We start from the raw sequence: 24,747 nt of genomic DNA, 5'->3' as shown, positions 1-24,747 counted from the left end.
TACGAGCCGAGGTTAAACGTATATTAGTTATAATAAACGTATATTAGTTACTAATATACGTTTAACCTCGACTGTAAATGCACACACACACACACACAGACATATATATATATATATATATATATATATATATATATATATATATATATATATATATATATATATATATATATATATATATATATATATATATATATATATATATATATATATATATATATATATATATATATATATATATATATATATATATATATATATATATATATATATATATATATATATATATATATATATATATATATATATATATATATATATATATATATATATATATATATATATATATATATATATATATATATATATATATATATATATATATATATATATATATATATATATATATATATATATATATATATATATATATATATATATATTTATATATATATATATATATATATATATATATATATATATATATATATATATATATATATTTATATATATATATATATCTCTTCCATTACATACATATATACATATATATACATATATATATATATATATATATATATATATATATATATATATATATATATATATATATATATATATATATATATATATATATATATATATATATATATATATATTTATATATATATATCTCTTCCATTACATTGAATACATAAATCGATAAAAGAAAACTAATTTTATTAAATTAAAACTTTGTTTAACTAAAAAAAAAAATTTTTTTTATTATAAGTACACTTTAACCTATCGGTTTCAAGAACCTTGTCATGATCAGGGTTTGTTTTAACAATTTATTCTAATACATTAAAATACTCACAGTTAATTACATTCCCTTCCAAAAACTAAATCTTAAAATTTAGTTCTTGGTTAGGTAATGTAATTAACTATGAGTATTTTAATGTTTTAGAATTAAATAAACCCTGATGATGACAAGGCTCTTGTCGAAACCGGTAGGCTAAAGTGTACTAATAATAAAAAAAAGTGGTAAAAACAAAGTTGGCTAATTTTACTAAGTTCATAAAATGTTTCGCAAAGTTTCTGCAAAAAACATTAAGGAAAAAGAAAAACCAATTTATTTACTCTAAGAAATATTTATTTGGTACAAAATATTCATGTAAAAACGTAAAATTAGTAAAGCCTTTGAATGTTAACAGGTCTATGGAAAATATCATAAATCCACGATAGAAAGGAATAAATTTTGAATGATGCTACTAAACAAAATAAGTACTATTTCACCGGCTGTTAAATTGATTAAAAATTGCTAGTCATGTTTTAAGATTCTGACCTCTTACTTCAGCCAAAATAACAACTGCTTCGTTTATTATTTTTCTTATACAGTAAGGGTTTATTCGAAATATCTTCTATTTCCTGGCTCCATCCCAAATGTTGGTCAACTCTCGTCCTCAGGTTGTAGGTCCTTCTGTCAAGGGCAATGTCAACTAGGCCATGCTTTCGAATCATGTTTCCTTTCTGCAGTATCTAAGAGTTCTTTGGTCTTCCTCTAGATGTCTTTCGAGGAAGATCCATGGCGATTTTCTGGTTCAAAATAGTATCATGTTCCCTGGGTACTATGTGCCCATACTATGTCATTCTAATTCAGAACATTCACTTGAACCAGCCCATGACAGATCGTAACCCTCTGTTAATACCCAGGATTCCATATTTTCTTTTTATCTACATTGAAGTGTAAATATGTAGGAATTTTTATATATCGTGTAATTCAGTACAAATTTTAAAAAAAATCACTTGTTGGAATTATATGAAACTAAGTACGATATATACTCGTATAATTACTAATTACATATTTACATTATTATATAACTAAGCTTAAATCATATGTTCAAATTAAAATTAATTTCAAAATACTGTAAAAAAATAACGCTAATTTAACTTCATAAATACCACTCTTTCTTTTGAAAATCTTTTGTGACTGTATTTTAATGCGTTCCAATTCGATGGTGTTTGAAAATGATTGGAATGCATCGATACAAGTATCACAATAGATTTTATAAAATAGTGGTATTTACCAAGTAATATTTGATTTAAAATTATGTAGATATTATAACAATGTGATTTGCGAATCGATTGATGAAATAAATTTTTATTTCATATTTATGACATACTTGATAAGAATGTTGTTGACTCAATTCTTTTGTCTCAGTTTTATCAGATAATGAATATTTGTCATGTAAGTACGATTACGAATACCCTCTGTAACCTGAGACATATCCTGGTGTTATTCCGCTGTATCCAGAAACGCCGAAACCTCGATTGTAATAGTTGGATCCATCGCCACCCTTATAGTATCCGTACCCGAGGTTTCCCTGACCGGAATAATGGGGGTTATTATATCCACTGTACGAAGAAAGGCCTCCGTTTCCCGTATATCCACCGTATCCTCCATTCCCTCCAAATCCTGTTGTATGTCCTCTATGATATCCACCCCCGACGCCACTGTATCCAGTTCCAATGCCGCTGTAACCTGATCCAATTCCGCTGTATCCAGTTCCAATTCCGCTATATCCAGTTCCAATTCCGCTGTGACCTGATCCAATTCCGCTGTATCCATTTCCAATGCCACTATAACCGGTTCCAATTCCGCTGTATCCACCAAGTCCTCGATATCCAGTGGCAATTCCGCTGTAGCCGGTGTAACCAGTTCCGATGCCGCTGTGACCTGTTCCAATTCCGCTGAATCCTGTTCCTATTCCACTGTAGCCTCCGGATCCGATGTAGCCAGTGTTGCCCTGGTATCCTCCGAGGCCCGAGTAACCGAGGCTGGAATAGCCCGGGTTGTAGTTACTGTAGCCATTGTACACTCCAGTGCTAGGATAGAATCCGGTGCCCGGCGCACCATATACAGAAGCCGGCGTGTACACTACAAGTGAAAAGAAAACTCGTTACAGTGGTTTGATGTATTTTGAACAGAATGATGTCAGAAATACAATACGAAAAAGTTTAACACTAATGTCTCGTGTTATATTAAAACTAAGGTTTCTAAGGAACAGACGATTTAGAATAGTCGGAGGGCATGTATGACTAGATGCATGGATGTGAAGGAAGTGGAGAGTGTCAGGACAGAAAATTGTGGCCCTGCTGTGGTAGAAGTAGTAGTAGTAGAATTGAGAAATAAAATTTATTTAGCATTCCATCCTCTCTACCTACACATGAAAGTGGCAGAACAGAACGAGGATGACCTAGGAGACTTGACATGATCAAATCGATCAGAAACTAAAATCTTGCCTTGCCACAAGTCTGATGTACATATTAGAAGATGTATCGGTGTAGAGGAAGCTAAGAGAGTGTGTCTGGACAGACGTGTGTGGCATTCTATCCTCTCTGTCTACAATAAATATGAAAAACAGAACAGGACGAAAATGACCCAAAAAGACTAGTCATGACCAAATCGATAACAACCAAAAATCTGGTCATGTCGTAAATTTGATTTATGACTAGAAATATTGATAAAGAGGAAGCTAGGAGAGTGTTTGTGGCATTTCATCCTTTCTGCCTACACTTTAAGGGAAAAGTCTTGATCTTCTACATCTACAATCTTACCACTAGAAGAAGTTTTCAGGTCACTGGTGGCAGATACTTTGGAAGACTTCTCGGATGCAGCATTAGTTATCTCCACAGCAGCATTTGATTCAAGAATCAGCACTGCTACTAGCACCAAGAAACTTGACACAGATGGCGCCATCTCTGGAAAATAATGCGAACATTTTATATTATACCAAAAATAATGTGAAATTATTCAGAACGTCTTGGATAATAAATATTCAAACGCATAAGCCACTATACTAACGTTGCGGACCCTTAACGCAAGAATGTAAGATTACGACGTTGAATATAAGAAGACGAATGGATGGAATAGTGAATGAACTGTGTGACGTATTATTAGGCAAATGTAGTTGGAAATAGTAGCAGAGGAAAACAGAGGACAATTTGCTCACTCCTTTCAAGAACGTCATGAATCAAAATACTTTTTTTTCAGGAGAACGTTTTTAAAGTTTAATACAAAAATATAATACAATGTATTAAAAATAAATATCAAGCCACTTATTGAACTTTTTACTGTGCAACAGATCTTTTTAGGTAAAACGTGAAGGTTTTTTCTCCATTTGAAAAATATTTATTACATTTAAAAAAAAAATTAAACAATACATTTTATTCAAAATGCAAAAACAACACTTGCTGCCCTGTAGCGGGTAAATATTATGTTTCGAATATTGAAAGCATTAACGGCAAATATTAAGTTAAAAATATGCTGCTTTTTCTGGGATATAGTACATTTTCTGGGCATTCCGAAAATGTGCACAGCTGAAAATTGAGGAATTTTGATTTATGATGTTCTTGAAAGGAGTGAGCGAATTTAGAAATATTAGCATTTTTTCTGTTCCATTCACCATTACTGTCAAAAGAAAATAATTTCCACATTCTTTCAAAGTTTATTTTAGATAACAATTTGATAGACTTTTTTATTCTTCTTAAACCAGACTTCCATATTCTTTTTTAACTTAATTAAAACGTAATTTAAAAAAAAATATAACTCCTAATTGGAGAACCCAGATTTGTTAAAAAGTATTTGGACACACTCAAAATGATGTTAGCAACAATGTTGTTTAAGAGTTATCATATAATAATAATAATAATAATAAACCCTTATCCGCACCCCAATGGTGCATAGGGCACTGTATCATATAAACGCAGTGTTATCTTGATCGATAGATTTATATTATCCACTGACACTTCGTGATGGAATTGCATTTTTAATTTATTATTAGATTAAAACCAATATTTTTAGCTTTTCCACTTTTTTGATGATGTCGGTAACGACGAAACCCGGTCGCTGGTCAAATAAAAAAGTGGAAAAGCTAAAAATATTGGTTTTAATCTAATGATAAATTATCTTGATCGTTTACACATGAAGGAAAGGTAATCAGCCCTCCGCTTTAGGTACCATTCCATGGTAATATTGAATTAATATAACAATGAAAAAATCACTTATATTTATTTTACGCACCTTGGGAATCGAACCCGGGACCTCTAGAACGGTAGCCGAGCGTGTTGACCATTACACTACGGAGGCGGACATATCACGTTATCACATATTACATTAAATATGCATTTGTAGCTCACTTACATATCTGTTATTACAGTATGGAAATAATGAGAGCATGCAAGGGCGAGATAAGCATTATCGATATAATTAACGTCATTAGTGCTAGAAACTTCTAGGATGGGATTCTAAGACAGGTCAATAAAGAGCTGGAATATCGAGGTGCTTAGAGAAAAAATCTGGATGAATAACACATGAAAACTGAAAGAAAAACAAATACAGACAAGACATGTCTAAGACCGATTGCCACATATCGCTCACTCCTTACAACAACGTCAAATATCAAAAAACTTGATTCTTCAGGAGATCGTTTTTAAAGTTGAAATAAATATCAAATAAATATTAAATAAATATTAAAATTATTATTTAACTAAATAAAATAATAATAAAACCCTTATCCGCACCCCAATGGTGCATAGGGCACTGTGTCTTATAAACGCAGTGTTATCATGATCGTTTTACACATAAAGGAAAGGTGATCAGCCCTCCGCTTCAGGTACCAGTCCATGGTACTATTGAATAAATATTACAGTGAAAAAATTACTTATATTTATTTTTACCCCCCTTGGGAATCGAACCCGGGACCTCCGGAACGGTAGCCGAGCGTGCTGACCATTTATTATTAATCTACTAAATATTTACAAAAATTAATATCAAGCCATTGAACTTTTTATTGTGCAACAGATCTTTTGCGGAAAAACCTGAATGTTTATTTTTCATTTGAAAAATATTTAGTAAAATAGTGAAAACCTTTTCTTCAAAATGCAAAAACGACACTTTCTGCCCTGTAGCGGGTAAATATTAAGTTAAAAATATGCCGCTTTTGCTGGGATACAGAAGATTTTCTGGGCATTTCGAAAACATGCACAGCTGAAAATTTACGATTTTCGATATATGACGTTGTTGAAAGGAGTGAGCGAAATGTGAAATGTGAGTGCGACGCCATTTGTAAAAATTATAACATCTTCCGTTAAGGTGATTAATATTGCGCCACCTGTATGTACCTAATAATTTTTGGAGTCCTAATCTGCACCCATTACGATAATATCGTATAAACTTATAGAATTTGCCAACATTAAAATTTTTGACGCACACTTTCTAGCTGATCACAAAAAACAAAGAAATTAAAATGATAAAAAATGGCTTAAGTGTTTATTTTTACATGCAATTATCTTTTTTATTAGGTGATTTCCTAACATCAGATAATAAATCATTCAAAATACGCGTGACAACTATCACTGTACTAAATATCACTGTTCCTCTTCCACACTCATGCATCTCTTTATAAAATACCCGCCGATTATTGCTAGGACCTGCTTTAAATCATTTGGCATACCCGATCGTGCCAATTTTCACCCGGTGTTCCTCTGCTTCTTCTCCCAACTACATTCGCCCCATAAATTTGTCTTACCATTCGACTACGTGTCCAAACCATCTCAACACAACTTTCTTAATTTTATCGACAATGCTTATCTCAGCTTTGCATACCTTGCTTATTTCACCATTCGAATATCTGTCATACATAGTTTTGCCTCACATTCTTCTGAGAGATCGCATATCAACTGAATTCATTCTACTGTCAACTACTGTCAAATTTGAGGTACAAAAAAAAATTTGTGATATTTTTGTTAGTCGCTATCATATAAAACAATTTTCTTAGATAAAAAAGGTATCTTAATTACTAATCAGCCAAGAAATAACAGAATAATTAATGATAACACCCACTGTTTAAAAATAATATAAAATAAATAATATGAGTCGTAATATAATGGTAGACTTTATTATAAATCTGGGAGCACCGAATCGTTAGATGCCAAGTTGAAAGTTGAATCGTCGATTTTCCAAAGTTGTAATAATAAACGAGTATTTTCAACGATGGAAATGAATAAAATACTTAAATTTAGAGACGTAAGAGCTTTACAGAAGCTTCGGAGAATTGATCTTTTGAAAGGGCAAAAAAGAAGTTCGCAATACCAGTTACCAGTGGCGTACATTATACAAACGCAGATAAGCAGTGTCTTCCTAGCAATACTCAATGAAAATTATAACTTGTATAATATAATGTTTTGAATATTGAAAGCATTAACTTTGTGGATCATATTGATATATTATTTTGAGAATTAAAAAGACTTTGTATTTGATCCACTCACATTTTTATTAACCAACTAGTTTCGGCAACAACCTGTTGCCCTCTTCAGGGTTAGTAATCGTAAATTAAACCCTGAAGAGGGCAACAGGTTATTGCCGAAACTAGTTGGTTAATAAAAATGTTAGTTGATCAAAACACAAAGTCTTTTTATTTCTCAAAATAATATGTATAATATAATATCCATATGTTTTTAACCTTTCTTAAGACTGGATTATTAACATTTGATAATTATTTATTTTATCAAACACTGGATTTTTCATCCCAACCATCACGCCGCCTCTCCGTAGGGGTAGGCTCAAAGTAACTACGTAAGGTATTGGGTATCTTATAACTCAGAAAAACGTATTACTCAACTGTTTAAAAAAAAAGACAGTCAAAACGTTGTTTTTCCAACTTTTAGAAGAAAAAAACAATTGAACCGTTTTTTTTTCTACTTTCAAACACAAATAAGACTACTATAACATTGTTTTTTTTTATTATTTTTAAATAAAAAAAAGAAAATTAAAACATTGTTTTCTTACTTTTAGTAAAATAAAAATAAATTAACTCTAACTTGTTTTCCTACTTTCAAATACTACAAAAAGGCAATTAAAACATTGTTTTTTTACTTTCAAATGAAAAAAGATGGTTGGATCTTTGTTTTATCCTACTTGGAAATTAAAAAAAGACAATTGTAACGTTGTTTTTCCTACTGTCTTTTATGATCTAAGCCTCCGTGCCCGCCACTGTAATTATGGTAAATCTGCAAAATAAACAACCAACGATTCTTTTAATGTTTTCAGTTGGTACTTACACACGTATATATACATTGTCATTTGTACTTAAATACGTACAATAAATATTCAAAGACGTCGTATGATGTAGGGAGGAAAAAAGCGTAGAATCTTGTCAATTTTGCTCTCCCATTCCTAATCTCACAAAAAATAAATGCTAACAAAACGTTTGAAAAGTGAATCGATGCGAGATGAAAGCAATCGACGAATGTTCGAATCCGTTGTTGTTTGACAGAAAAACGAGATGAATTTCCGCTTTGAGCTTTTAAGTTTATTTTTATCATGGTGCTTTACATGATTCAAAGTGGGATGTTTTGCGAGGAACATGTTTTCGTCAGATGTCTTTATTTTTTTAAAAGTAGGCACCGAATTATATACTTGAATTCACAATATTTCGACTTCAAAGCTTCTCTTAGTATGTTGAATAATTGGGGATGAATCTTACACACATTTTATAGAGTTTTCTGCTCGAGAGCTCCCATATGAATGAAGGTATCATCAATCAATACATATCTTCTTCCTGGCTCCATCTCAACTTATAAGCTTTGTAAACTGTTGGGATCATCTCGTCCTCAGGTTGTAGGTCCTTCTTTCATGGACAACGTCGCCTAGGTCATGTCTTCGAATCATGGAATCTTTCTCCAGCATCCATGAATTTATCGTTCATCCTCTAGATCAAGGGTGGCCAACCTGCGGCCCGCGGTCATGTATGAAGAATATTATTTTTGACATCTCATCAAAGATGAAGAAGAATATGGAAGTCTGGGCATTTACGGGGCTGACGACCGTCATAGGCTGGTTTAAGTGATCACTTTACACACGTGTAACATTCACCAATTCTACCCATTATTGACAACCACACTACTCAAATTCTTGGAAGTTCCATATATATGAACCAATTTAGAAACCTTGTTCTTGAATCACTAGAACTTCACTAGAGACATCTATTGGTGAGATGTAAAGAAGCTTTTTATTAAGCAGAAACTCTTATATTAGTAGGTATGTGAGATCCGAATCCTGGATTATAATCACACACATTAGAAACGCCAGAAAATACCATTTTCATTTTTATTATTAAGCTTATAATTTGACCAGATAATTTATTTACAACATTTTGAGTATGTCCAAATACTTGTTCACAAAATCTGGATTATCTCCAATTACAGGAGTTTTTTTCATATTATTTTTTGACATCTCATCAAAGATGAAGAAGAATATGGAAGTCTGGGCATTAACGGGGCTGACGACCGTCATAAGCTGGTTTAAGTAATCACTGTACACACGTGTAACATTCACCAATTCTACCCATTATTGAGAACCACACTACTCAAATTCTTGGAAGTTCCATATAAATGAACCAATTTAGAAACTCCCTTTTTTCAAGTAGTAGAACTTAAATTAAAAATGGATAGATTTTACCACAAAGTGACTGCCGAATCAATTAATTCTAGACTTCTGATATCGGCCGCTCTCTGTTCCATTCAAATTATATGATTGATTCATTAAGTGAGATTTATAACATTTTTAAATATAGGAAAACCTGACATGATCAAGTATTTCAAATACTTCAATGTGGTCAGGAGTCGGAATTATCTGCGGGTATGTATGAGGAGATACGGGAATAGGTTTAATTGTATATATATATATATATATATATATATATATATATATATATATATATATATATATATATATATATATATATATATATATATATATATATATATATATATATATATATATATATATATATATATATATATATATATATATATATATATACCGTAAAGTGGGTATACATTGCACCAAAATACTGCATTTTTTCAAAAAATTGTCTATTCAGATCAGGTTTTTTACTTTTTCCGAGGTTTCAACTATTGCAATGTAATAACACATATATCTGTAACATGTCTGATACGTTTATAAATTTTTTTCTATTTTGCCTGTATTTTTTTTTTTTATATTCACATTTTGGTGCAAAGTATCCCGGGGTAAAGTACAACTTTGCACCATGATATTTTCTCTACACTTTTCGTACTAGAATCCAAATTTATGCAAAGTAAAGGCTATCCTACAAGTTTTGTTGCACCTTATGAAGGGTTTTGGCTCACAGTTCACTAAATGCAGATTATAATATTGTATAATTCTGGAAAAATAAGACACTTGATAGAATTTTTTTTTTTAAATATTGAAAAATCTAACAAAAATGTTTTTTTTTTCAATACTGAAGGTTTAAAATTATATAAAATAAAAGGTGGATATTAAAACATATCGTACTACATAGGTAATAGGAATTAAAATTTAATTAGGTCTAAATATGGTCAAGTTCCGGGACGGTAAAGAAACCTCTTTTGCATTTTCGGTTCTTTTATGGAACCCGCTACACCCTTCCAAGAATATTGAAGAAAGTCATCCTTCATCGGCCACTTCCACGATTTAAGACTCTCCTGCATGGATTTAACAGCTCTGTCTTTCTTTATTTCCAAAATCTGTCCCGGAAATTTTTCTCCTTCATAATGAAATACGACATATTTTCCCACCTTCTTTTTTACTGGTCCTAATGAAACGGAAGAACAAATACGATAACTGGTTTCAGTCATCGTTTTTGTTCTTCTCCCTCTTCCTCAAAGCTTCCGTGTGAACTATAATCAGTTAATGCTAGATATGCTGGAAGTTTCGATGCGGAAGGTGGGATCATTGATGTAGTCGGTTCAGGTAGCATTTGTGTCTCGTCAACGTTCATTTCGACATTTGGATCGTGAGCAATGCTCTTACCTGGTTCTATCGGTATCGTTTTCCTGCGTTTTAAGACTGAATTCTTTGGGTTGAATCTGTTTTCTTCCAAAAACTGTTGAAAACTCTGGCGCACGTCATCGTCATACGCTTTTAATGGCAACCGATTAAGCAACTGACTAGTTTTAGCAACAGTCAAGGTTTTATGTCTTTGCAAAAATGATCTTATCCATTCAGAGCCTGGTACGTTGTTCTTTAATATTTGTACTCTTCTGCCAAATCTATCCAAAAAGGCTATCAAAATGTAGCGAATGTTAAAAACACTCACTGGGAAACCGTACTCACTCATGTCTCCTATGCAGTTTACGAAGGATTGCTCTTCGCCCTTGTCACATATCGGAGGTTTTCCAACAGGTTTTGTGTGCTGACCTTTGAGCTTATAGTTAATCGTCCTTCTGTGGATTTTGAAAATTTCTTCAGCCTTTCTTTGACTGATTGTACCATTTCGAATGGCCTCCAAACACTGCTCCACTCTCTTCGGTGTAAAATCGCAGTATCGTCTGGCATAAGGCCGCTGTTTGTGTGTTCTTGACATTTTTGAAAAAAATATACCTTCAGGAATTAAGTAAGTACACAAAACCAATAGATATTTAGCAAACATGTCAAGTTGTATTAGCCGTTTTAAGACTTTTCATCAAATTAATTAACTATGGCCTTTTGTGGATACTTTGCACTTGGTGCAATGTTACCCCAAATGTGGTCAATACAAGTCAGTTCTTAAAAAAATATTATTTTTACATAAACTTGACAATGTAACTAAAAAATACAGCATTTGAGAAAAGCAGGGCCTATCTACCTACGATTTAGAGACCACTCACTTGTTGTAACTAGTTTCAGTATACTGATTCCACTGGATTTTTTCGGACACAATTTTCAGACAGAAAACTTTCTTTACGTTTCGGACAGAAAAAACGCATTGAAGCAATAGCGACCGACTGTTACTTCCGTAAACTAAAAAGTAGATTGAAGTGCCATCTATCAGAAACAATAGAAAGTAGAATGAAAAATGACATGTATCAGAGATGACCAGCTCTACAATTTCTTTACAGAAGGTGGTGCAAAGTATCACCCATGGTGCAAAGTATACCCACTTTACGGTATATATATATATATATATATATATATATATATATATATATATATATATATATATATATATATATATATATATATATATATATATATATATATATATATATATATATATATATATATATATATACTAATTTATTTAAAAGGGCACCTACCTTACGTGCGCTACAATCCTTTCAGCAAATCCCACGACGATCCAGGATGTCTCAAAGGAAGAGAAATTCAAAAACTTGTGTTTACACTGCGAACAATAGGTTTTCACCTGCTGTATCTAAGAACGCACGAGGTAATGTGACAACGGATGACGGTGATAACTATTTATACGGCACTTTTTGTTAGACGTTAATAGCCGTGGCAGAACCATTAGTTGCTTGGAGGGAAGACACTGCATGTATTGTCTTTGCACTGGGCGATCTCGAACCATCGATTCTCGAGCAAAATTCAACCTAACTCAACAGTTTTACGGTGTTTGTTCGAAATCATGTTACCATGTTTTCAGACTTAGTATGTAAAAATAAAGCTTGAAAGTTTGTCTTAGGAGATCATAAAAAAGAAAATTCTTACGATTTTAAAGACATTTATTCCAACTTTGTAAAATTAATTAACTTTGTTTTAACCACTTTTTTTACTAATACAATTTAACCTACCGGTTTCGACAATACTTTGTCATCATCAGGGTTTATTTGAAATAAAAAACATTAAAACATTAAAATACTCTCACCAAAAACTTCCACACACTCCATAAAAATCCTAAATTTTTTATGGAGTGTGTGGAAGTTTTTGGGGAGAGTATTTAATGTTTTTGATTTAAAATAAACCCTGATGATGACAAGGTATTGTCGAAACCGGTAGGTTAAATTGTATTAATAAAAAAGTGGGAAAACAGTGTTAATTAATTTTATAAAGATATTATAAAATGTGCCACAAAGTATCTGTGGAAAACATTTAAGACAACAATTATTCCAGCTACAATAATTTGCATATGTCAGTAAAAATTAGAGACTGTTTTTCGTCAGTTAGTCGTTCGCCTATGACTTACAGGCCAGTGAACAAAAGTGAACAGATAGTCTAATGAATTCCGACAGAGGGATGAGATAATTCTAAGAATTGTAAACAAGGGATGAGGGTGGGGAAGCCTTGGACACGTGTAAGCTTACACGTGCCGTCTAGAGATTCAATGTACACGAAATCTCTAGACCAAAAACAGTTCTTAGTAGGTAAATATTACGCCCATATCAGACGCTATTAAAAAAAGAGAAAAGAAAATATTTCTGTTCTCTTTGTTTAATATTTTCACGTGTTGAATTTTGTTTGTGACGGATGAAAACTAAGTCGGGATCCAGACTTCTTTTATATTTTTAAAGATTTTTTTATTATATCGCTCACTCCTTTCAACAACTTCAAATATCAAAAATCGTCAATTTTTAGTTGTGCATGTTTTTGAAATGCCCTGAAAATGTATTATACCCCAGCAAAAGCGGCATATTTTTAACTTAATATTTACCCGCCACAGGGCAGAAAGTATTGTTTTTGCATTTTGAAGAAAAGGTATTGTTTAATTATTATTTTTTAAATATACTAAATATTTTTCAAATGGAGAAAAAACATTTAGGTTTTACCTAAAACGATCTGTTGCACAGTAAAAAGTTCAATAAGTGGCTTGATATTTATTTTTAATACATTTCATTATATTTTTAAACTTTAATAACGATCTCCTGAAAAATCAAGTTTTTCGATATATATGACGTTGTTGAAAGGAGTGAGCGATATAGCCTTCTTCTATTTTCATTTGAGACTATATACTTATAAAATGTGTATTTATTTCTTAAAATCGATTGTGACACGTGTTTCGGTACATTTCGCATCATTTTCATACACCGTATGTTAAGCAACTTTATTATATTGTAATCAAAGTTTCTTTTGACCGAAAGAGGTATGTGTTTTGGATCTTATAGTTATATGTACTTCTTGGTAAAGTGTGTAACTTATGATTTGTATGCTTGCTGGCAGGTGCTTGCCTGTGTTATATGAGAGTAATCCTTGTAATGATTGATTTAGCGTATAGTTGTTTGACTGTCGTCAGCTGTTATATGTAACATGAAGGAAAAGTAATTAGTCCTGTACGATCAATAGTTGACAGAAATAAACGCTAACTCTTCGACTAGGCTGATAATGTGGTAACTCTACGAGGTGGTGTGATAATGTGGTAACTCCACAAGGTAATGTGATATATGGTAACTGCACGAGGTATTGTGATAAAGTGGTAACTCTACGAGGTAATGTGATAATGTGATAACTCTATGAGGTTATGAGACAGCGTGGTGAGTCTTCGGGGTAATGTGATGATATGGTAACTCTGATAATTGTGGTTGCTTTACGAAGTAATATCGACGTGCCCTACTTAAAGTGCTCTAACTACATTTTTGTCAATTTTGAGATATTTGGTGTACGTTATCAACAGACCTTAAAGAAATGGTCAACAAATATTTAAAAAAAATACGCCTAGTTTTCAGCCGTATAAAGTCCTGTAATGTAACATATTTGCAGATAGAGTACTTACGTAGGGGGCATCGATATGATAGTACGGTAATTCTTATAATTGAGGTTTATGAGGTAATGTGATAATATGCTAACCCTCATAATTGTGGTTACTTTAAGTAATCTTTTAATATGGTAACTATGAGGTAGTGAGATAATGTGGTGACTCTACGATGTAATGTGCTAATGTGGTAACTTTTCTAATTGTGGTAGCTCTTCGAGATAATGTGCTAATGTGATAACTCTTATAATTGTAGTTACTTTACGAGGTAATGTGCTAATGTGGTAACTCTTCTAACTGTGGTAACTCTACAAGATAATGTGATAATGTGATAACTCTACGAGGTAATATTGAAAACTGTCCCACCGCATGCCCAGATCTGACACAGAAGCATCCTGAGAGATCTGCTCTTGCTAAGCAATTTTTTTAAAAACTAAGTTGCGAAATTTATTGAAAATGTGAAACAATATAAAATTGTATGTCGATTTTACTGTGAATTTACATTTAAAAGCTTTCAATATACCTGTACGAGGTAATGTGATAATGTGGTAACTCTACTAGGCCCAAAGGTTGTCGGCCCCATATGGCAATATGGAAGAACAGTGTGTGGCATTGCGTCCAGCCGAAAAAGTGGGAGGTTCTTAGCCCAAACAATCGTTCCTATTTACCGGGAATTGCGACAAAATCCTCGACAACTCGACAAGGTGACAGTTTCGACTGCCATTCAAATATAATACTAACGAAATAATTATGGGTGCAAACAACTCACAGTCTTACATCCGTGTGTGTGCCAAAGACCCGACATTGTCAAAGAATATTAGAGTCCACGACTCTTAAAAAATTACGACATCCTTTATGTGTCCAATATCCCATATTATTTACTTAAAATTACACATTTAAAACACTGAACGTAGCATCAGAATACTAAGTAAAAATAATAACTCCTAAGTAGAGTTCCGTTCTGGAGGTTCCGGGTTCGATTCCTAAGAAGGGGGTCAAATAAATATAAGTAATTTTTTTCACTCTAATCTAAATCAATATTACCCTGGGCTGGTACCTAAAGCGGAAGGCTGACCACCTTTCCTTCGTGTATTGCCGATCAAGATAGCACTGCGTTTATATAATGCAGTACCCTTTGCACCATTAGGTTACGGATATGGGTTTAAATGCAAGAAGAGAAACCCGGACTGGTGAATAAGGATTTGAACTCACCCAAAAATGCTGTGAATAAAATAATCTGATGATCAAAAAAAAAATCATGTTTTCAGACGTTTCCCTGTATATGAAATAATCCGGGTAGGATCTTGCACATATCTAAATAAAAGGGTCTCTGCTAAAAATAAAAGCTTTCTCAAACCAGTCATAGATGGTTCAAGTGAAATCACACATAAAGCGTTATAAGATTGATGATAATTGTCTTCAAACCCTTATCCATACCCCAGTGGTGCATAGGGCACTGCATATAAACGCAGTGTATTCTTGATTGTTAGCATATGAAGGAAAGGTGATCAGCCCTCCGCTTCAGGTACCAGTCCAGGGTGATATTGAATAAGTATTAGAGTGAAAAATCACTTATATTTGTTTGACTCCCCCAAGGAATCGAACCCGGGACCTCCAGAATGGTAGCCGAGGGTGCTGACCATTACACTATGGAGGCGGATGATAAATGCAGGAGGTCCAAAAAATTTGTAGTGTGGTTGTCCATCATGGGTAGAATGGCGAATGTTGCACGTGTGTAAAGTGATCACTAAACCAGCCTTTGAGAGGTCGTAAGTCCTGTAAATACCCAGACTTCCAACTTCTTCTTTATCTATTATATGTTGTGGTGTAACAATTTTAAAAAATATATTTATTTTATTTGATTTTCATTCCGACTTTCAAATACTTATTTTTATTCTTAATTATTTAAATATAATACGTGAAAGCAATCAGGTCAGGAGTATGATGAGAATCATGAATGTGGAAGAGGCGAAAAATGTTTAAAAAGTCACATTTATCTGGCATTCTATTTTCTCTGCCTACCCCTGCGGAGAAGTTGCGTGATGGCAACCTGACCGCTTTAGATATTTGAAGTTTTTGATCATGCCAAGATTTATATTTTTATTTTCAAAACATACATACATAAGTCATATAGATAATATTCCCGATGAGTAATTTCTTTTTCTCATTTTGGGACATGGGATTAAGGTTAACAAGACTGGAACACAAATAATAAAGTTGATAACCACTATGGGCGTTTGTGCAATATACGGAATTTTACTGTCCGGCAGTCCGGTTAGCATAAAAAACGGATGATTGGCTTGGATGGGCTTGTGCTTTTACCCGTGTTTCTTCGGATCGGTGCGCTTGATTGGTGCTTGATCACGGTGCGCAGAAATTCGATCACGCAAAACTGTCGTAGTCGCTTTTAAAAATCGGACTGCCGGATGGTAAAATTCCCTGTAGTGCACAAGTGTTTTTTTAACATCTCAACAAAGATGAATAGGCTATAGAAGTCTGGATATTTTCATAATCTTTTCATTTTAATTGATATATCGCTCACTCCTTTCAAGAACATCATAAATAAAAAATCATCAATTTTCAGTTGTGCATGTTTTCGGAATGCCCAGAAATTGTACTATTTTTCAGCAAAAGAGGCACATTTTTAACTTAATATTTACCCGCTACAGGGGAGAAAGTGTTGTTTTTGCATTTTGAAGAAAAGGTATTGTTTAATTATTTTTTAAAAAAAACAAAATATTTTTCAAATGGAGAAAAAACCTTCAGGTTTTACTTAAAAAGATCTGTTACACAGTAAAAAGTTCAGTAAGTGGCTTGATATTTATTTTTAATACATTGTATTGTATTTTCAAACTTAAAAAACGTTCTCCTGAAAAATCAAGTTTTTTTTTATTTAAGACGTTCTTGAAAGGAGTGAGTGATATCCGTTAAAAAATATTTTTTTTTACTTTCATATAAAATCCTTAATAAATGTCCCATTGTAAGGTTTCAAGATGCTGAGAAAAACAAGGAATTACCATGTGACAGACGTCACCTTAATTATCCTTATTATCCTAAAAAAGGGAGTTAAACATCCCTAAAATTTCGGAGGGACAATCCGTTTTATAAAGGGTAGTGTAAATTATATGATATTATTTTTCGACATCTCATCAAAGATGAAGAAGAATATGGAAGTCTGGACATTTACGGGGCTAGTTTAAGTGGTCACTTTACACACGTGTAACATTCACCAATTCTTCCCATTATTGACAACCACACTACTTAAATTCTCAGAAGTTCTATATATATGAACCAATTTAGAAACCTTGCTCTTGAATCACTAGAACTTCACTAGAGACATCTATTGGTGAGATGTCAAAAAATAATACGAAAATAACTCCTGTAATTGGAGATAATCCAGATTTTGTGAACACGTATTTGGAAACACTCAAAATGATGTAAATTATATCAAATATCATCTGTTGTATAACGAACACAATGTAAGACTAAGGATAATGAAATCTGTTAACATTTAAACGTAGAAATATTAGGTAATTTACCGAAAGTCATGGAGAAAAATTAACTCTCAATCAATGTTAGATAAATTGATATGCGATGAAAAGAACTGCCAACTACAGATGAGAGAAAAAGTGTAGTGAAATATAAAAGAAAAATTAAAATATAAATGTAATGAATGGGTTATATCTTATATCCATGGTTTCACGAGGGGTTTTTTCTTTTGTCAAACTGTGCGATGTTTAAAAATAGATAGGTACATGGGAAAAAATTCTTCTTTTCTATTACAGGATATAGGCCTCTTCCTTATCCTTCTGTATTTTTTAAAAATTTATTTCATAAAGCAACATTTTTTAATACAATTTGTATGCATTTATAAATATTGTTCGCTCCTTTCAAGAACGTCATAAATCAAAAAACTTGATCTTTCAGGAGAACGTTTTTAAAGTTTAAAAATATAATACAATGTATTTAAAAAAATATCAAGCCACTTACTGAACTTTTTACTGTGCAGCAGATCTTTATAGGTAAAACCTGAAGGTTTTTCTGCTTTTGAAAAAAATAGGTACATTTAAAAAAATAATTAAACAATACCATTTCTTCAAAATGCAAAAACAACGCTTTTTGCCCTGTAGCGGGTAAATATTAAGTTAAAAATATGCCTTTTTTGCTGGGATATAGTACATTTTCTGAGCATTCCAAAAACATGCACAACTGAAAATTGATGAATTTTGATTTATGACGTTCTTGAAAGGAGTGCGCGATATAGTAAACTTATAATTTTAGTTTCGCTGTGCCTCTCCAAAAAAAATGAGCTCTTGTGCTTGGAGAGGGACTTACACTCAAGGTTTTAATTGATTAATGGTATAATAGACTTTTTTTTCCATATATTTATTGATTTATTTATCGATTTGGCGTTTAATTTGTAGAACTCCATTATAATTTATGTATTAATTTTAAATCAAACACAGTTTTTTTTGAGTCTACTAAGTTGTATTTTATTAACAAAAACACATAGAAATATGTGTTTTTGTTAATAAAATACAATTGTTTTTTTTATTTTATGTATTTTTTTAAAGATAAAAATGGACATCAATTTTTTTCTTAAGAATTTTGATATCTTCTAATTTAGTTTTATTTATTAAGGAAGTTTATTGAAGTATTTAATTCCTAAATATTAAAAATTTTGTTGAAATTGTTTAGTATTTTCTTCGGTCAGTTTCTGTTTGAAGCTAGTTTCTACCCCCCACAGCGGCTATGTCGTCGAACCATCTTTTACGTGGTCTTCCGATGCTTCTTTTATTTTCCCAAGGTCTCCATCTCAAAAAAGTTGAGGTCCATTTGTTCACAAATATTTCTCTCAAAAAAATATTTATTTAATACGAGGTATCGAAAAAAATCGTTAATTTTTTGTTAGTCGCTTTCTTTGCACACATTATACACCTTTGTCACCAGCGCTTTTCTTCGTGTTTTAAAAATAATTTTAAATCGTGATCGTTTTAATTCCTATGGGGATAATATTGATTTTTTAAAGCCCAAGGGTGGGAATATACAAAGAAGTTGAGGCGATCATTATCATCTTTTCCATGTAATACAGATTACTATATATACCTATTAAATATACTGTAATACATTATACTGATGTAATATATTCATCAAGGATAATAGCGTATTACTCTAATGACTACGATGAATATGGAACAATTAATTGCATAAATAATATCCTTCCTTATAAAAATAATACTATGTATAATGTGTAATACTATGTACTATGTCATATATTTCTTCCTTATTGTATTTTCTTTGCTGACGATTTTTTTATTGCACCACCTTGAACCGAATTGGGATTTCATATCGAACTAAAGAATAAGTAAACGTAGAGGATAGAATGACGCACTACTCTGCCTTTGCAAACATTCGATATCCATACATTTCCTCAGACATGCTCATCGATCATTACGACTCTTGACCCTATCCACATCTAAATATTTGAAGTATATGATAACGCCAATGCTTTTAAAATTACCTAACGTCCAAGTGACTCTGAAATCTAGCTACGGCTTATGCAACACCGCTTGTCATTACCTTACTCAGGCGTCAACTTTTTAAGTTTTATAGCCTATGCCTACTCGTGAGTGGATTTACTCTTTATGTGTAAAGTTACTATAATTTCATGTAATTTATGAGTGAAAATTCTAGGCAAAAACACATGACAAAATTTCTTCGACCTTCCTCTTTTTATATTTTCAACTACATTGGAATCACAATTACGATGAAGAGAAAGTTTAGATAACACGTTGGGACAGACAAGGGTGGCGTTATATCCTCTCTTTAAACCTGCCTTTTCAGTGATACAGGGTGATGGTAGTAGTTATAGTAGTAGTAGTAACGCTTTCTAGAGATTAAAAGATTGATAAAGATATAGAAAGGAGAGTGAATGTATGTGTGTGTGTGTGTGTGTGTGTATGTGTGTGTGTGTGTGTGTGTGTGTGTGTGTGTGTGTGTGTGTGTGTGTGTGTGTGTGTGTGTGTGTGTGTGTGTGTAGTACCTATTCCATGTAAGTGTTAACATACATCATGCAACAAACAGAAATCATACAAAAATCCACCGATAATGTTATTCTTATGAAAGTAGTGTTAGTTGGGGTGAGTGTGTGTGTGTGTGTGCGTGTGTGTGTGTGTGTGTGTGTGTGTGTGTGTGTGTGTGTGTGTGTGTGTGTGTGTGTGTGTGTGTGTGTGTGTGTGTGTGTGTGTGTGTGTGTGTGTGTGTGTGTGTGTGTGTGTGTGTGTGTGTGTGTGTGTGTGTGTATAGTACCTATTCCATGTAAGTGTTAACATACATCATACAACAAAAAGGGATTATAAATCCCTGTTTCCTATCGCTGCGGGGAAGCAACCTGATGGTTAGTGAGTTGAACGCTTCAACATCTTTGCTGATATATTAATTAAATGTTGCGAAAATGGAGTTAACAGTTCGTTTCAAGGAATATCCGTCTTGGCTTTAGCAGCCTTTGACTCTGACCAATAACGCACGGAGGTAAGAAAGAAAACCGGCCAAGGCCGTGTATTTCCCACTGCAATTTTCCCGAACATCTTCTGCGGTGGGATTATGCAAGCGTGAAACAATGGCGACCTCACACTGGGAAAACATTTTTACGTAATGACTCTTCTATTGTAATTCGTTGCGTTTCAAACCGGTTCACGATTTCGCAACTATGTCGGGTAAAATTGTGAATACAAATAAGGATATCGTAGTCATACAGGAGAAAGTGACCAAGTGCATTTTATTTTTTGGCAACTCATCAAAGATGAAGAAGAATATGGAAGTCTGGGCATTTACGGGGCTGACGACCGTCATAAGCTTGTTTAAGTGATCACTTTACACACGTGTAACATTCACCAATTCTACCCATTATTGACAACGACACTACTCAAATTCTTGGAAGTTCTGTATATATGAACCAATTTAGAAACCTTGTTCTTGAATCACTAGAACTTCACTGGAGACATCTATTGGTGAGATGTAAAGAAACGTTTTATTAAGCAGAAACTCTTATATTAATTTGAAAATAACTCCTGTAATTGGATATAATCCAGATTTTGTGAACAAGTACTTGGACACACTCAAAATGTTGTACCAAGTGCATTATTTTACAAAAACGTGATCATTGACTATTTGATATCTTCCTAGCTTAATATTGCCCTGATAAAATCTGAAAGGATTTTAATTTTTGAAGTATAATATATTGACTTGTTAAAAATGACTAACTGCATTGGTGTTTATTTTCGTGCCATCTTATCTGAACATCTTACGTTTTGTTAGTTGGTCACTTTCTCCTGTACGACTACGATATATATCGTGAGGTTTGGGCATGAAAATCGAAAAAGTAAAAAAAAAGTAATACAAATTTGTGAGGCGAATGTGGTCGGTAGAAGCAGAGGAAGACAGAGGCAAACTTGCCATGATCAAGTATTTCAATTGCTTGAAAGTATATTATATTCATATTATTTTTTGACATCTCACCAAAGGATGAAGAAGAATATGGAAGTCTGGCCATTTACGGGGCTGACATTTAATGGGTAGAATTGGTGAATGTTACACGTGTGTAAAGTGATCACTTAAACCAGCCTATGACGGTCGTCAGCCCCGTAAATGCCCAGACTTCCATATTCTTCTTCATTTTTGATGAGATGTCAAAAAATAATATGAAAATAACTCATGTAATTGGAGATAATCCAGATTTTGTATTTGGTAGTTTTTGTACACACTCAAAATGTTGTATGTTATAATATTATTAACATAGATGAAGAAGAATGTGGAAGTCTCGGCAGGTCTTACGACCGTCATAGGCTTAGGTTTAAGTGATCACTTTACACACGTGTAGCATTCACCAATTCTATTCATAATTGACAACCACACAATTTTTTCTTCTTCCAGATATATTGATTAAACTCGATACACAGTTCTTGAATTTAATTGACTACACGAGAGACATCTATGGTGGAATGAGCCTTTTTTTGACATTGTAAAAAATAACTCCTGTTTGGAGACTATTCTGATTTGTGAACAAGTATTTGGACACACTCAAAATGTTGTACATGAAAGTAGTCTCGTCAGGAGTTGGAATGATCAACGAGGATCAGTAGATGAGCACATTAACACACATAGCCACACCAATCTGTGTTTTCAAACAATATTCACCTCTTCCACATTCATGCGTCTCCACATATATATATATATATATATATATATATATATATATATATATATATATATATATATATATATATATATATATATATATATATAAAACCCTTATCCGCACCCCAATGGTGCATAGGGCACTGCGTCATATAAACGCAGTGTTATCTTGATCGTTTACACATGAAGGAAAGGTGATAAGCCCCCCGCTTCAGGACCAGTCCAGGGTAATATTGAATAAATATTACAGTGAAAACAAACACTTGTATTTATTTGACCCCCCTGGGAATCGAACCCGGGACCTCCAGAACGGTGCTGACCATTACACAACGGAGGCGAACATCTATACCACCGATTAATTCCAACTCCTGACCTGATCACTTTAAAGTATTTGAAATACTTGATCATGCTAAGGTTTCCTCAGTTTGAATTTGCTCCTATTTCTAAGTACATTCTCCTCATAAATTTATTTTATCGTTCTTTCATCACTCATTTGTTCCACGTGTCCAAACCATCATCACACATCTTCAATGAACATCTATAATGCTTATCTCAGCCGTGCATTCTTTTCTTATATCAGCATTGGAACTGAGAGATCTCATTTCGACTGCGTTCATTCTACTTGCATCCATCTTTTGCCAACTCTTTGTTTCACTTCCATAGATTAGAACCAGGACGCCAATAATGAAATAAGAGTAACGATATTGATTATAACGTTTTAAATGCCTGGTCGTAAGCCCTGGGATGCTCTGACTTTCATCTTCTTTCAAGTCGAGACACGTATAATATTGACCATACGTACTCTACAGATACTTCGACATTCGATCAACGCTTGCCACTTTTCACAGAACAAACATTGCAAATCAATCACGTGTTATACACACAACACACAACGAACAAGGGAATATTGTCATTATGTTTACAATAGCGCCATCTTCTGGCAGTCTGCTCACCAAGAAAAGTGATCTTTTTGATATCATAAATTACCAAAAGATGGCGTTCCTACGAATATGTAAGGGTTTTTCAGATCAAATTAAATAGGACATTATATTGTATTTTATAAAAAAAAAAAGAATTTTTAAAACCATATTCAAATGAGTACAACATATACCCAGGGGGGTTTAAAATATCACACTAAAATATTTATTGAATATAACCTTGGACTGGTCCCTGAAACGCAGGAGTGATCACCTTGCCTTCATGTTCACTATGCAGTGCCCTATGCACCAATGGGTGAGGATAAGGGTTTAGAAGTAGAATTTAGATATGAAACATGAAATTTCTCAAATATAGTAGATTTTTAAATATAAAAAAGCTTATTTAAATCAACCGTAGATGCTACTGTGAATTCAAACGAAATGAAATGATAGATGTAAGAGTTTTTACGAACCAAAAATTGACCAGTGTGGTAAATGAAGCTTACTCAAATCAACCATAAAAGCGACATATGAATCATATCATATCGCTCACTCCTCAACAACGTCATATATCAAAATTCTTGATTTTTCAGGAGATCGTTTTTAATGTTTAAACATATTATGAAATGTATTAAAAATAAATATCAAGCCACTTATTGAACTTTTTACTGTGCAACATATCTTTTAAGATAAAGCCAGAATGTTTTTTCTCCATTTGAAAAATATTTAGTATTCTTAAAAAAATAATTAAAAAACACCTTTTCTTCAAAATGCAAAAACAACACTTTCTGCCCTGTAGCGGGTAAATATTAAGTTAAAAATATGCCGCTTTCGCTGGTATATAGTACATTTTCTGGGCATTCCGAAAACATGCACAACTTAAAATTTATGATTTTTGATGTATGACGTTCTTGAAAGGAATGAGCGATATGTATTTGATTTCCAAAAATTTGAGTAGTGTGGTTTTCAATCATGGGTAGAATGGTAAATGTTAGACGTGTGTAAAGTGACAACTTAAATCAGCCTATGATGGATTGTAAGGTCTGTAAATACTTTGACTTCCATATTCTTCTTCATCTATGTTGAAATATCAAAATCTAAATAAAGGAGGGTTTAAAATTGAAAACGCA

The 24,747-nt window shown here is 32.8% G+C and overlaps 1 protein-coding gene across 1 annotated transcript; it reads right to left on the bottom strand.

The window, feature by feature from the left end:
* Positions 1 to 1,110: 1,110 nt before the first annotated feature.
* LOC148302009 (uncharacterized) lies at positions 1,111 to 12,261 on the bottom strand. The gene is made up of 3 exons (XM_088272292.1): positions 12,121 to 12,261; positions 3,598 to 3,741; positions 1,111 to 2,917 (listed from the first exon to the last, which is right to left on the bottom strand). Exons 2-3 carry the CDS (start codon positions 3,737 to 3,739, stop codon positions 2,238 to 2,240), a joined length of 822 nt encoding a protein of 273 aa, XP_088128418.1. The 5' UTR covers positions 3,740 to 3,741; positions 12,121 to 12,261; the 3' UTR covers positions 1,111 to 2,237.
* Positions 12,262 to 24,747: the final 12,486 nt, after the last annotated feature.

This window comes from Brachycentrus maculatus, unplaced genomic scaffold (assembly GCF_059751285.1).
Source record: "Brachycentrus maculatus isolate JH-2025_06_01 unplaced genomic scaffold, ASM5975128v1 h1tg000492l, whole genome shotgun sequence".
NCBI classification, from domain to species: Eukaryota; Metazoa; Arthropoda; class Insecta; order Trichoptera; family Brachycentridae; genus Brachycentrus; species Brachycentrus maculatus.
Note: the sequence above shows the minus strand (reverse complement) of the source record. Positions and strands in the feature narration are given on the sequence as shown.

Bases quoted from the DNA above. Each gene is read 5' to 3' on its own strand.
- LOC148302009 (XM_088272292.1), bottom strand. From the start codon at position 3,739: ATGGCGCCATCTGTGTCAAGTTTCTTGGTGCTAGTAGCAGTGCTGATT. The intron at 2,918-3,597 runs GTAAGATTGTAG...TTTCACTTGTAG, and splicing joins CCTGAAAACTTCTTCTAGTG to TGTACACGCCGGCTTCTGTA.